The 15,088-nt window shown below is 39.6% G+C and overlaps 1 protein-coding gene across 3 annotated transcripts in view; it reads right to left on the bottom strand.

The window, feature by feature from the left end:
* Positions 1-15,088, bottom strand: part of CACHD1 (cache domain containing 1) — a 207,219-nt gene that overhangs the window by 15,412 nt on the left and 176,719 nt on the right. For all 3 annotated transcript variants that reach the window (XM_036911301.2, XM_036911302.2, XM_036911303.2), the window contains 8 exons: positions 13,518-13,686; positions 10,850-10,992; positions 10,023-10,204; positions 9,021-9,131; positions 3,827-3,949; positions 2,596-2,695; positions 2,374-2,490; positions 286-446 (listed from right to left, as the gene is read on the bottom strand). In XM_036911301.2, coding sequence (XP_036767196.2) covers positions 286-446; positions 2,374-2,490; positions 2,596-2,695; positions 3,827-3,949; positions 9,021-9,131; positions 10,023-10,204; positions 10,850-10,992; positions 13,518-13,686 — 1,106 coding nt within the window. The remainder of the gene's footprint in view (positions 1-285; positions 447-2,373; positions 2,491-2,595; positions 2,696-3,826; positions 3,950-9,020; positions 9,132-10,022; positions 10,205-10,849; positions 10,993-13,517; positions 13,687-15,088) is intronic.

Genomic DNA, 15,088 nt, shown 5'->3' with positions numbered 1-15,088 from the left:
GGAGAAGCAAAATAAAGAGACCTTGAGCTAGGTGAAATGGACAGGAAAAAACAAGTTATGACCAAAGGCTTAAACACCAGTGGGCCTCAATCCTTTACTCTTTGGCTCTTTGGACAAGGATGCTGCAAACAACATAGCTCTGTGCTTCCGTAACCAGGATTTCCCTCTGTTTCAGGACACCCCAGTACTTTCAGTTTATTTTGCAGATACCACCTCAAGATGGCCAGCATCAGTTAAGACATTCAACAGTCAGATAAACAAGAATACAACCCACTGCATTTTTACCGGTGGCAGTTGAGACACAGCCGATCCACCATGCTACATGCACAGAAGGCAAGAGAGTCACACGTCTCATTGACGATGCCAACAAAGGCGTTGGTTCCTGGGATCCTTGCCAGTCTGTACTTAGAACAGTGGCTGCCGTGCACAAGGTTCGTTAAATCCCCCTGCAGACAACAGAGGGGGCAAAGGTGACAGACAACAATGCGAAAATTCAGCACTACCTAGGGGAAAACAACATTTGAGCCATTTGGCTGGAAATGGCTTACACTAAAACTTTATTTCTGATTTCAGAAGTAGTATACCGTTACTGCTAAAAACTTGGAAAATAATTTTTCATAAAACCATCACAGATAATTCTTATTTAACAGTTTGGTATTATTATTTATTCTCTTATCTGTATTTATACAGATAATGCTCTTGTAATCTTTCTTTTGAAAATACACAATTTTTCATAAAGTGAAAATAACTGTAAGAAGCAATCAGACAACTTTCGGGTAAGGAATGGCTGAAAATTTATTCAGAGGCAAACCTAATCAACCAGAAAACATGCATTTCCCCATCCTTGGATAACAGATCTCTTTTCTTCTAGTAGAATAAAATTATTTAAAAACCAAAGACATTTTAACAGGCCAGTTTCCTGCTTCTAGAATATTTAACGCTCCAACTAAAACAAGCATCCTTTTCCTCATTCTATAAAGAGAAAATGTTATAGCCAGGTTCTTGAAATGCCAAATTTGTCTACCATATTAGGAAATCAAAGATTCAAAAGCAAAATTGTAAAGTTGAATATGGCCATTTTTTCTGCCTATGTGTCATATGTAGGCCAATTATTTAATCTCAAGCTTGTTTCCATACCCGCCATCCCCACAGTGAGGATAAGCCTAGCTCTGAGAATGATGGCACTGAATGGATTTTTAAAGGTCTGGACGAATTTTCCACTTCCTGGAAGATACCCACCTCTAGAACATAAACAGTAATATAGGCATATCATGTGTTAGCTCCAATATCCAGGAATGCTCCAATTCCATTTTGGAATAACTAGGGTCATTAAGAAGTTATGCTAAATCGTATTCCACTAAAATTTGTGTGTCTGAAAAATTTCTGCTGGTGTACTTGGCTTTGTCTGTTGAAGACTCAGGAAGTCATTGTACAACTGGTGGAAGATACACCAAGTATCACAAAGTCAGCCCTTCATATGACAACCCTACCTGGCAGCCTCCTGATTGCATTTGAGTTTTGTCAATGCCCCTTTAAAGACCTCATACTGGTATAAAGTTTAAACAGCATAATAATGACTTCCTGTGCTTTGAACAAGCTATTCTATTAATATATTCATTTTGAAACTCTTCTATTCCCCCAGGCAGTTGTTTTTGCAATGACTTTTTTTGAGACTAAGTTTAGGATTTTCAGCTAACCCAACACATCTTTAAAATTGAGTTTTAATTATATACTTAATGATATAAATACCTATTCTAATAAAAAGGTTACTTCTTATGAATAACTTTCTGAATGTCAGTTCTGTCTTACCCATTTTAGTTCTCACCCAGCTGGGATTATTTACAGATTCATAAAAATATTCTGAAGATCTTTAACCATATCCAGGTAAGTTTGCAGCACCTTAAATCATACAAAGTATTCTAAGCTACAAAAAATAACTTTTGGATGATTTACGTGAGAGCTCTCATCTGCCTGGGTGGATGACAAAGAACTGACCTAACTTGGCCTTAGAAATTTAAGGAGGCCAAGTGATCTCTAGAAGACAGGAAGAGGAACACATGGTGCCACATATATTTATATAAAAGTGTGGGAACAGACTTTAGCAGACATTCAAAGGGCTTAGATTGGTAAGTCTTAAAATAAACAAAAATCAAAACCATATACCAAGTGTGAGACCTTAAAACAATCAAGTCTCCACTCTGGGCTTTATACTCCACAACTGTGAAAGTCAGGAGCTGGACTAAGGTCCTAGCCTGCCCTATCATTTCCTAATTTTAAGGCAACGAAACAGCCAGGAGTGATATTCAGACATTAGTCATTATTCAATTTCATATTAGTGGGATGAGATATAAGAGTGTCAGGGAACCAACTTACCACAAGACTAGTGTTGAATTTATAAAACCTCTGGACTGTTCTGTCACTGAAGCTGTTGCACAGGTTTTTCTTTACGAAGTTGGGGTGGTTCAGGATATCATTTGCTACCAGGGGCTCCTAACAAGGCCAAGCAGAACAGAAGACATATGCCATGTGATTAAGGAGCTGCAGGCAGGGAACTATCAGCTTCTACTAGAGAGTTATCAGCTCTACAACAAATACCTTGTGGGTAATATGCTGTTGTTCCACAGGGGCATGTCCTTTGGGGTCAATGAGGGTTGGATGTGCCACCAGATAACCCCTGTCCTCCATGATGAAGCACCTGAACCAAAACAATTGACATTGTTAGTCTTCTAAGCTGTTGTTCTATGTTTTCAGAGAAGATTTATCTCGCAAGTCCTGAAATAAATTGCAATGACCCCAAATTCTCAATAAATATTTGTTGAAAAGAATGAAGGCTGGCAGGCAGGTAGACAGATCATTATTCTTGAGGTGGTAGGTCACCTAGCATCTAGTTTCAGTTGAAAATTACACCTGACTGAGGTCACCTACATAGTTCACATAGAACATGCCCACCCAGCCCACGTAAGATGGACTCAAAGATCTTCTGCAAGAATGTCTAAGCGGGAAGTTTATTCCTTTTCCAGATGAGAGAGACTCTGAAGGAAGTGGCCTTAAGTATTCATAGGCGCAAACTTTAAGTAAGCCATAGTTTCTTCTCTTGATCATAAATAAAACTAAAGTACATCAGGGACATATAAAAATATATTAGAAACACTAAATAACAAGTAAATATCAAAATTAAAGCAAATATGAAGTAAAGCTAGAGTCACTCTAACCAAGAATACATGCTGCTCTATTTTACTCTGTGTCTGTTGTAACAGTTTGCTGTGAATCTTGCATTTCCCCAGTAAGGGACAAAGCAAAACTTAGCAATGATATGAAGTATGAGCCTTGAGATTGAAATAAGAAAGTTATTTTAAAAAGTGGCCTGCATTAAATCAAGGGAATGCCCTTGCTTTGATTAGACATGTTCTTGTGAGATTCAGGCAGCAAAGACTTTTAGTTCTCTGTGTCTCCTTCTGGGAAAATGTATAACAGAACAGTCTAAACATCTGAAAATCTCTCAAAGGCTTTGGTTAAATAACTAAGTTAGCATCAAAAGTACTATCGAAGAGTACTCTCTGGTTCTTCTAGCACCCAAGACACAAGAAACCTCTAATTACCAACTCCTAGAGAAACAAGAGCTTTTGCAGAATTCCATGCCACAGTTACTTTCCTTGTTATGAGCCAAGCCTGTTTGTCTAAATCATAAATAGCATGAACAAAAACCTTCTTAACAGAACACCCAGGCCAAGGACTAGTATCTGGCCCTGACCATTTAACTAGATAGCTGACATAGTTTTCTTTACATTTTGCAGCTAGATAGGAATTGTGTCCCTGAAGGGCTTACCTTATTTTGTTTCCACCATCCTGGTTACACACTGGTAATAAGTCCATGAGAACCTTGTAGAAGTATCGCAGTGTGAAGTCAATGCCCATCACAGCCACAGTATGCCCAGAAGACAGCTGTGTACTTCATGTGAGAAAGATCAGTGAGAACAAGAGGCATGTCTTATTTAAAGGGAAAAGCTACTTTCAATCATAAGGACATTGTATGGTATCAGCAATCTATGCCTCCTGTTCCTCCACACTTTTCACCCCTGTAAAAAAACAATCAACTAAATGACTGATTTAGCATAACATGGAGATTTGATGAGAGAAAAATTTAAGACTAAAGATAGAACTTTCTATATAAGACCAGCCCAAAGCATGGGCAACTGTGCAATATGGCTAGTCCTGACTATATAGATGTTCAGACCATGGCTGGACTGTTTCTTGGCAAGAACATGGGGGTGAAGGAAATCGGCATTAAGTGGGAAGTTGGATGCGTAAGTCCTACAGTTTCTTCCAACCAGGAATCTTCAGACAAGGAACCTGAGTGATCCCATTAATTCCTTTCTTCATTTTATAGATAAGGAAACTGAGATCTCATAAAGGTTAACTGATTAGTATATGGTCACACAAAACTGAGTAAAAACAATGTCTAGTTAGGATCTTCATTTTTTTTCTCTCTCTATAATACTAAGGTTGGCTCTACTCAAAAACACAGCTCATATTCTAGAACTAGACTCTCCTGGTTCACAGGCCAGTTCTTTCTCTATTCTAAAAAGATACTCTCAAAGGGGAGCAGCAATGTAGATGAAGTCGGGCAGTGCAACACGGCACCCACTTGACATTTCAGTGAGTCAAGTAGCTCTGGGGTCAAATCCAGGCCCTGTTTGTTTCTATCTATGTGGCTCCTGGGATGCTACTTAACCATTTTTTCTAAGCCTCAATTTTCTTATCTGAAAATGGGGTAATAGTAGTATCTACATCATAAGGCTGTTACTAGAATTAAACAAGGTGGTGTGTTTACAGCGCTTAGCAAGGTGCCTAACATCAAAAACACCCAATAAGGATAAATTACTCCAAAGAAAATTAAACAGGGCTTAAAACTCAGATCTGGTCAGATAGTGAACTTATCATTCTTTCAGAGAAATGGTTAAGTATATCAGAAGCATGTACTTTCACTTGGGACCTAGGTTCTTTTTAATCTCTATTCATGGGCAGCCGGAAGGGCCTGGGTTACTGGCCAGTGAACTTCTGTGCTGCGTGTCTGTGGCTGGGAATTTGCAGGGTTTGCCCAATCTGAAAGCCCATCATCACCACCAGTTGCCCACCTGATTTCTTTACAAAGAAAATATCAAAAGAAAAATGATGCTGTTATTGACAAAAACTTTAAAAATAGTAATTGGAAAGCTTTGAAGAAACTTCCCAGGGTAAAATCCTCTTTTGGAAAATCAAAACTTGGAAGTGAAATTAGCTTTGCCATGGAGACAACTGTATCCTTCTAGATGCTGTCAATACTCATACTAATTTTTATCACCCCAGCCCCAGCCCCACCAAGAAAAAAACACTAGGAAATGGGACCATGACCCATAATGACATTTCTGTCAGAGCTTTGCTGTCAAAACTGCATCTGGCATGGGATGGGCAGGCAGAGCATGTGGTGGGATCCTCTCTGAGGCTACTGATTGATAAGAGCCTCAACTGTTACCAAGGGAACTAAAATTCTACTAAGGAAGAAACCCAAGACTCAGTTACCTTACATGGGATTTAGCTTTGTAGCAAATAGTGTTTTGCTCAAGTATCAGCTAAAGGAAGCTGCTTGACCTTTGGTCTCTTGCTTGACCAGGAAAGCATGGTGAGTCTAACATCAATCATTATGAAAATAGTAATGGCCTCCATTTACTGTATGTTCAAAAATTTATAGGCACTCTTGTAGGCATTTGAATACATCATTTTGATTGTTTCTCATAGAAATATTATGAGGCATTATCAATTCCAGAAATCTGAAGCTTGGGAATGTTAGGTATTTGTCCAGTCACACAGGGAATGACTAGTGGAAACAGGAATTTAAACTGTCTTCAGCTCCAAAGCACATACTCCTCACGTGTAGATTACACTGCCTCCTTAGAGCTGCATGGCACTCAAGAGTTTCCAAGCAATTTTATCCAATCTATTTAATTTCCTCTGAAGACATCAGGAAGGAATTATAATCCCCATTTTATAAATGAAAAATTAGGCTTAGAATGGTTAAAAGATAAACAAGATTGATCACCTTTTATTTATGGTATAGACACCAGTTTCCAAATCTGGCTCTTTCTACAAAACTACAATCTCCTCAGTTTAAAATACAACTCAGGTTTTTTGGGACAAGTTAATTTTGTTTCTAAACTTCCGCTTGGTTGACAGCCATCTGCTCCAATATGATCAACATACTGAAGTAAAAGCATACACATTACCAAGGTAAGTATAGCATTCATATTTTTCCCTGCTTTTCAAAAATGTACATTGTTACTGTAGCAACTCATAAAGAAGCCACAGAAAAATCAAACCAAGCCCACATTTCTAAGTACAATGGACCAAGCTGAATCATTGAGTGTCCTTCATCATCTCTACTAGCATTACCATTCTCCAAAGAGCACACACCTAGATTCTTAGGCCACTAACAATGTTTACAGAAGAATCACAGAACAGTTACCATGAGTAGCTGATAAGTGAGCACTGAGTTACAAGAGCTTCTCCCCAAGCTATCAGCCAAACCACTTCTGAAAGCCAAGGGTGAATGAGAGTGCTTCATGACAAGCTGAGCACTAGCTTAAATTCTCTTTTCAGACCAATGAAAATGGCAGGAATTTAAAGCATGAACAGCATGATAATAAAAATAACTGCCATTTATTCGAGACTCAACATGGTCAAGAAGGGTGCTAAGCATTTTACATGCATCATCTCTTATTCTCATTATATCAGTGCAAAACTTGGGCATTATTACCCATTTTGCCTCTGAAGCTCAGAGAGGTCATAGAACATAATAATAAAAAAAGTATGTAACATTAGCTGAGCCCTTACCATGTGCCAGACACTGTTCTAAGAGTTTCACATTGATTGTTTAATGTAATCCCTAAATAATCATTTGAGATAGGCCCTGATATCTCTCTTTCATAAGTGAGGAAACAAAGGTAAAACACTTGATAGTCACACCAGCAGTAAATCGCAAATCTACTTTTTCTGAGTGGCATCACATCTTAGGAAGAGGCTGGGTTCCCAATTTGGCACATGAGGTCAAACTCACTGGTAATCATTTGAAAAAAGGACCTCTGCAAAGCCCATGTGCCAACACACCCAGTAACGCTATAGTTGTTTTCACTGAGAACCAGAAGTGGTAGTTGACTTACATCCTAAACTATGTCAAATGAAAAATACACGGCTTATATAATAAAAGCATGCTCAGTTAAGGAGAATGTTCAAATGTTCAAGTCCGTGGGACTCTATATTGAGCAAGGCAAGAATGGATACTTATTCCTGGAAAACACTCTCACTGACTAAGTGGTGGATAGAACCAGGATTTAAAGGGCCATTTTTTCACTCTTGTTAAACTCAAAGGACTAAACTTGCATAGATTAAACACTATAAAAAGTAACCAAATAAAGGAATCAAACCCAGGTTTTGTTTTGTTTTTGTTATTGTTTTACCTTGAAAGTCCATCATATTTCTACCATGCTTCCTTTGGACTGACACCATAAATATTTATAAAGAAACTAAACAAAAATTCTTCCACCCATCTGAATTCTAACAAAAACATGTATATGTTATATATATGAGAAAGAAAATCTATAGTTCCCAGTGGCAATCCCTTCCTCTCCCAACAAGAAGAACACTGTACTGAAGAAAAAGCTAATGGCACTTGATGAGTAGCAGGTGGGAGACTCCTGATGAAACACTAAAGACTAAGACATGCACAGCAGCCATTCTCTTCCCGCCAACCTGCTTCCCGCCAACATCCTTAAGAGCCCAGTTCTACCTATGTCACTGTCATCAAAGACAAAGGTGGCTGCTGTTCCCTTAAAGAAACCACTTTTGTTTTTCTCAACTGAACAGAATATATGGGAGAGATGACAAGTCTCACCACCCAGACAGTTAGTAGGTGTATGCCTCACAGATGGCCTGTTAATGAAAACATCGGAAAGATCTGTTCTAAATGAGTGCTTATTGTTTATACATAACAGAGCCAAACAGATACCATGCCTTGCAAACCAATCAATATTTGGCTGGTCCAGGGCCCTGATTCCATGGAGATGCAAGGTCATGATACTGAAATACCATGCAGCTCTGACTGCCAATGAACTTGCAGTAGAAGAATTCTACTGAATGTCAATCACTTGATATATAATGAGCACCAGTGAAAAGCACAAAGTTAAGCAAGAGAATATGTCTGCCATTAAGTTTAAGGCATCATACCAATCAAAACATTGTCTTCCGTGGTTGCTAGGGAAAAACAGCTATTTGTATAATGAAGGGAATAAAACGTGTTTGACTTGTCTCTCCACCCAACATTCCACTGGCATTTGTACCTTAAACATGGAAACCTTAAAAGCCTGTAACGTAAAGCACCCTAAACATAATTTTAGTGATACTGACATCTCATAGCATTTTTGGAAAAAATCAATTTTCAAAATGCCTTTATGTATTTCAAGAGACATGCAAGGACAAAGCAAAAACAACAATATAATTCTAAAGAGTCAGATTGAAATATAGGAAGTAATAAATTTGATGTCTTGATCCTTTTTTTTTCTTCACTAAAAATGGTCCTTTTCTTGGGAAAACACTCTCTGGCAATGGTAATTGTGAGGCTCTTATTGATATTTTTTCAATTGGTTTAAGACTGGCAGTTATACAAACTGCTCTACGGAATCAAATCTCATTCTTTTCTTTTTTTCAATTCCTAAGCATAATCATGGCCCTCAAAAACAAGGCTAAGAGCTTTTCATGACCTCATAATCACATGATACTTGTGAGGCAGGTATTATCTGTATTTTATAGAAGTCGGGAGGAAGCCCAGTGTATCTAAGATGACACAGCTAGAGAAAATATTCAAGCTTCAGCTTGCCTTACATCAAAGGGTATGCTTTGGTCACTAATCCTTGGTGCCTGCTCTTTTATTCAAATTTCCAAAACATCTTTGATGTGTTTAAGAAATGATCAAAAATTAATTAAAGTATTACCTGGATGAATGAATTGTATGACTGATGGTTACTACATAGCCAGCTCCTCCAACGTCCAAGTAAGGGCCAGTCAAAGAAATCAGACCTGGGTTAGCTACTGCATGGAGATACCTGATGGGGACCAAAGAAAGTGGTGTTATTTTAGGGTATGAACAACTCTGTAAATTTCAAAGAAAAGTGAGCTTGTAACTTAAAAAAATATTTATGATAAATTGTGCCTGTTGCTTTAGAATTCAAAAGGATTCTCATCTTTTATGTTTGACTGTAGCATCAACACAAGAGGTCAAGATCATCTGAAATTCCCTTTTTAAGACACACTGAACTCAGTATATATCTGAGCTTTGAGGATCTATAGTATAGATGTTTAGAGGCTAAAATAAAATTAATGAAGTAGAAACAAATATGATTTGGTATATAGAAGTGTGCCCTGGATTGGCATGGCTGGAGGAATGGGCAGGAAAAATAACAGCCAACTCAAGGGATTCGGTTACCAAGCAGCACAAGACGAGACATTCTGTTTTTATGCCCTAGTCCCCAACCTTGCTAACCACCTGACTAGTATTTGTTTTTGAAAACTGGAGTAAAAATAAAGCTCAGAAGTAAAAAAAATGTTTTGATTTTATATGTGCTCATTTCTCAAGGTCATACCCAAGCTGTAATTTGATGCCATAATCATGTGCAGCGTTACAGTAAGGATACCCACTACGGACATGCTGTACACAAGGTAGGAAGCAAAGAAACCACTAGGAATTAGCACGGCCTAGCATAAAGCATTTTAGCTTCAAAATTTCAATGAAGAGATGAAAACACTGTAGGCAGAGGAAATCCACCAAGCTGTTGTTAATACTACATTAAAAAAAAAACTATTTAACAACATGTTTCCACTGCCATGAAAGTACCTCCTTTAATGTGACTGCCTGATGTTGCTTTATTGTATGTACTTATCATGTCTCTCCAGGATTTGGGGGGAACCTTTGATAATGGAAGCCCCTAAAAACTCACCATTGTCTCCTAGTGGGATCAAATGCTTTGTCCATGAGAGAACCAGGATAAATTCTGAGGACACCATTGGGCGTTGCTATGTAACGGCGAACAATGTAAGTGTTCAGGCTACTCATTTCCATTTGTGTCATCCATTCATCTGTGACGTGGCTGGTAGCCATTACTTCATTTCTGACAGAGAACTGGGAAACAAAGGGAGACATAGCAGGGAACCTTTAAGACTCACATGAAAAGAGAGTGGACTGCTGGCAGAGCTTCCCAAAGCTTTCTTGCAGAGAAGCCAAGCCCGATTGCTTCTTAAAAATCTTTCAGCAGCAGATGGACACAGCCAAACTTGGTGGAAACAAAAGCTTGCTGAAATATAGTCAGTAAATGTGTGATTTACTCAACTGTTCATCCTAGCTAGATTTTCTGCATTTAAGAGGAAAAAAATCTTGTAGTGAAGCATTCCACACACACATACACACACAGAGCTAAATCTCTGCTCCTCCAACTTCATATTTATCTCAGTAGACAGTAGGAGCACTTTACTTCATTCCCCCGGGAAAAATGGGGCTGGGAAAGTTTTACTCATCTCTAAATCATACTCCCCTACCTAGAAAGCCCCTAGTGCACATAAGGCCTGGAAGAGATTCTTCATCTCTTCCCACAGGGCTTCTTACTCCGTCAGAAGGTCCATCCTCCCCTGGGCCACACACTCTGCCTCTCTGGCTCTCCAGCTGAGAGGCACAGATCCAAAGCTGGCTTCCCACTTCAAAGGTGCAGTCACTGACCCCCCGCGGGCCTGTGGAGGGGTACACCAGCACGGGCCCCAGGCCAGCACTCACTTTGAGCCCTGGGTTAGCAATGAGGCGGGTGTTGTCACTGAGATAGGCTGTGTAGTGTTCCACCATGCGCTTTGTCTCCGGCTGGCTGAGGTGCTCGTAGGGGGAGGAAAAGCTGCCAGCAGACAGCATGACAGTTGGACTTTCTGAAAGAGAAGCAAACAGAGCAGCCTGAGAACAGAAACTTCATCTCAGGCTAAACAAGTGCATTGCTAAGGCTCTGCCAGCTGTGGTGGCTTAAAGTCTCTCCTAAAAAGCAAACAACTCAACACTGGGAGGAGCTAAAAAAAAGAGAAAAAGACACATGGTCTCTCTTCAGGGAGCTTATAATCATAAGTGAGCTAGAAGAGATGTATGCGCAAATAAATACAAGCACCTAAAGTGACCAATGTTAAAAATCTTAGGTCCACATACAATATCTTACACTTATTATGACTGAGAAGGCAGCATATGACATGGAGCCAGATGAGCTGAATCTGGGTTCTACCATTTCCTGGTTGTGTGATGTTGAGCAAGTTGTAACATACGTGATGTTTTTATCACCTTGCTTCACTTTCATTATGAACTGATACTTAACTGCCCTCAATGACCCCTCTACGTTGTTCCGGGGAGGTTCTACTGCCAAGGTGAAGGTGGGTGGTATGGTGGAAAGAGTGACAGATACTGGCCTAGGGTCTGTCTGTGTGACCTAGGATTGGTCCAGGAGGCCTATGTAAAGTATCTGAGATGATAAACTCTGCATTTGCTGAGCATATCTATTATGCAGAACTGTCCAACTGAAATAACAATGCAACAAGTAGTGACTCTACAGCATCTTACTATGCTAATGGACAGTGACTGTAATGGGGTATGTGGTGGGGACTTGATAATGGGGGAGTCTAGTAACCAGTGTTGCTCATGTAATTGTATATTAATGATACCAAAGTTTAAAAATAAATAAATAAATAAATAAAAAGAAATATAACACAAACCCCAAATGTAATATAAAATTTTCCAGTAGTCACATTAAGGAAAGTAAAAACAGGATAAATTAACTTTACTAGTATATTTTGTGGAATCCAACATATCCCAAACATTATCACTTTAACATGTAATCAATACAAAAAATGAAATATTTTACACTTACAGTAAACCTCAATTTAGACTAACCACATTTCAAGTACTCAATAGCCAGCCATAAGTGGCTAGTGGCTACCCTACTGGACAGTGTAGCTCTGAGGGATTACCCAAAAAGAAATGAAAAGTCTAGGCATGAGCTTTTTTCTCATGCAGAAATGCTGCTGCACTTCACAGTCTCAAATTTCAAAACACCAACCTCATTTTCACCAGCAGTGGTGTTTAGTTTGCCCACACAACAGTTAAGATAATTCTGTACTTCTAGGCTTTCAGTAAGCATTTCTTAGAAATATGATTTAAAGGGTGTACATATTCTTTTGCATAAACCAAAAGACAAAACTCCAAACATCGACATTTAAACAAATACATGTAAAATCCAACCTTCTTGGATTGACGTCTTCAAGTTGCCTACACTGCTGCAATGTGTCACAGAAGAGACTACTTAGTGTGGCCTGATCTCCTAATCTCATATCCGGGTAGAAACCCTAGGATGGAATTTCAAAGAGGAACCCAAACACAAGTGCTCTCATTTGGAAGTGAGAGACTGGTGACTTCGACCTTTGAATTCTCTCCCAACCTGTGTCCCTCCGTTCAGGTGTCTAATGACTCTTAGCTATTCACCTAAGTATGTTTCAATGGGAAAAAAGAGAATACTGTTTTACAGGACTGTGGGAATACCGTGGTGTATGGACAACATACATGGTGGACGCCTAGCACAAGGCAGCATACAATGAGAGGCAGGCTCCATGGCACACGAGGGACACAAGTCAAATCTCAGCCATGCTACTTTCTATGTCACCTTGGGAAGATCATGGATTTCTGATAACCCAAAAAGCTTCATCTATAATAGGCCAACTCAGATGATGAATGTAAAATACCTGGTACATAACAAATACACATTCTCTTTTTCTTCCTTTGAATTAACCAGCTTTTTCTTAAGCTCTTCGGAAGACTGGGACCTGTTGCAGACACAGATATGGTATCTAGATATACAGGTATGATACCCTGGGACCACTCCCACCATTTCCCCACCTCCTACCCTGTAATCCCGATCCTTATATCTGTGTGCTTGCCTGTGATGGGCCATACCTGCAACTCTCTTTGATGGACTGTTTCTGGGCTACTAAACCTCTTTGCCCACCACTAGCAGAAAGCTGAAAGTGACTAAGGAATATGTAAGCCTACCTCACTGTCCTGCATCTGGGCAAACTCTTATGGTGTCATTTACACTGTAAAATACCCCTACAGGATTGGGCTGAGGCTGGAACTTCATCTACAATCAAATTCCGGCTTGCTTTCTCCTCCTTCCCTGGTTTCCCTTGCATCCTTGCTGGTTTCTTCTGAGAGCCCATCCTATCACCAGCACACAAACCCTCGCCTCACGGTCCGCTGGAGAACCCCAGCCGAGGCAAGGCTACTTGAACTGTTCTCATATTTAGATCTCCAAACTGGCCTGTAGGCATTCACCATTAAAAAAAAAAAAATCCAAACTGGTATTTATGATCAGCTGCTGCGAGTAAGCCCACGAAGGAAGCTGAGGAATGCAAGGGTTTACCTAGAGTGGCCAGCTGCTTGAAGTGGAGGCAAGCACTAGGCTGGCCCAGGAGGTCCAGCCGGTGGTACAGCAGCTTGCTGCTGGGGACAGTGTTGAGGTTCTTCAGTTGTTTGACAGGTATTTCCGGTTGTATCACCACAATACAGAGAATAAAGGAAGTATCTTGTACCTGGAAAAGTCAATAAGGAATTTGCAGGACAGAAAATGAAGGTTCCTGGACACAGTGACTTTTCTATGTTGTTTTCTGCTATCTCCAGTTTCTATCCACATAAACAAGTATTCGATGAAAATGGGGTGATGAAAAATGTCTCTGGCAGAAGATTACATTTTCTATTTTCCTTTCTGATCAAGGGAAATTAATATATATATAATGGAAGATCATGGTGCTAATGAAGGGATTAGAAAAACAGTCCTTTTGCAACAGCTACACTAGCCCTCTTTTGCTTATTTAAGCTAAGGGATACAAGCTGGAACATGGTGTTAGAACACGACCCTTATTTCTGTTTGAGTTTGGGATCCATTTGACTATAGATCTTCTTTGACTTATAATGTGGTTGCAGCCTGATAAACCCCTCAAAGTTGAAAATATTCTAAGATTGAAAATGCACTTAATACACCTAACCTACTGAATATCATAGCTTAGCCTAGCCTGCCTTACCATGCTCAGAACACTTATATTAGCCCACAGTTGGGAAAAATCTAACACAAAGCCTTCACAGTTAAGTGTTGACTATCTTACAAAATTTATTGCACACTGTACTGAAGGTGGAAAACAGAGTGGCTGTTTGGGTGCAGAATGGTTGTAGGTGTGGCCCTGGTTTGCTCCTGTGACTGCGTGGCTGACAGGAAGCTGCAGCTGTATGCTGCTCAGCACCATCAGAGAGTATTGTCCACGTATCACTAGTGTGGAAAAAGATCAACATTCACAATTTTTAGTATGGTTTCTACGAATACATCTGCTTTCGCACCATTGTAAAGTTGCGATATCTTAAGTAGAACCATTGTAAGTCAGGGGCCATCTGTAGTTGGTTTTGCAATGAGTGTCCTGGGAAACTGTTTTAAAAGACAATTGTGAATCTATATACACAGCCCATACAGAATCTGGTTTACTCATTATACTCCTAACATTTTGTCTTTTCCTCGTTGGCCATGACCAAGACGTCAGACTCATGAAAAGTACAGATCCTATGGCTCCCTTGAAAAACCTGCCCGACTTGTCACTTCAGACCAGGGTAGGCAGTTGTGCTACAGCTAAGCCTTGTTTGTCAAGCTCACATGCAGAAACAGGGATACTTTCAAACTCACTTTGCTCCTAGAAATGGATACTTGAATGAAATTTGGTGGGAAAAATGTCCATCAAAGAATCAAAAGCCCAGCTGAGCCACTTAGTTCTAGCTCCTTGACTTAAAAATCTGAGAAAGCCAAACTCTGTGTAAATTCACTGTATTAGGAGACAGAGGGGATCTATTTAAATGATTATTTATAAATAAATGGAAAGAGTGATACCAGCTAAGTCAGGCCAAAGGAGCTCAAAGGAGATGATCAAGGAGACTCTTTGAACTGGGCAGATA

Source organism: Manis pentadactyla, chromosome 4, assembly GCF_030020395.1.
Source record: "Manis pentadactyla isolate mManPen7 chromosome 4, mManPen7.hap1, whole genome shotgun sequence".
In the NCBI taxonomy this organism is placed as follows: Eukaryota; Metazoa; Chordata; class Mammalia; order Pholidota; family Manidae; genus Manis; species Manis pentadactyla.
The sequence above is the reverse complement of the archived record's forward strand: the minus strand, read 5'-3'. Positions and strand labels throughout refer to the sequence as shown.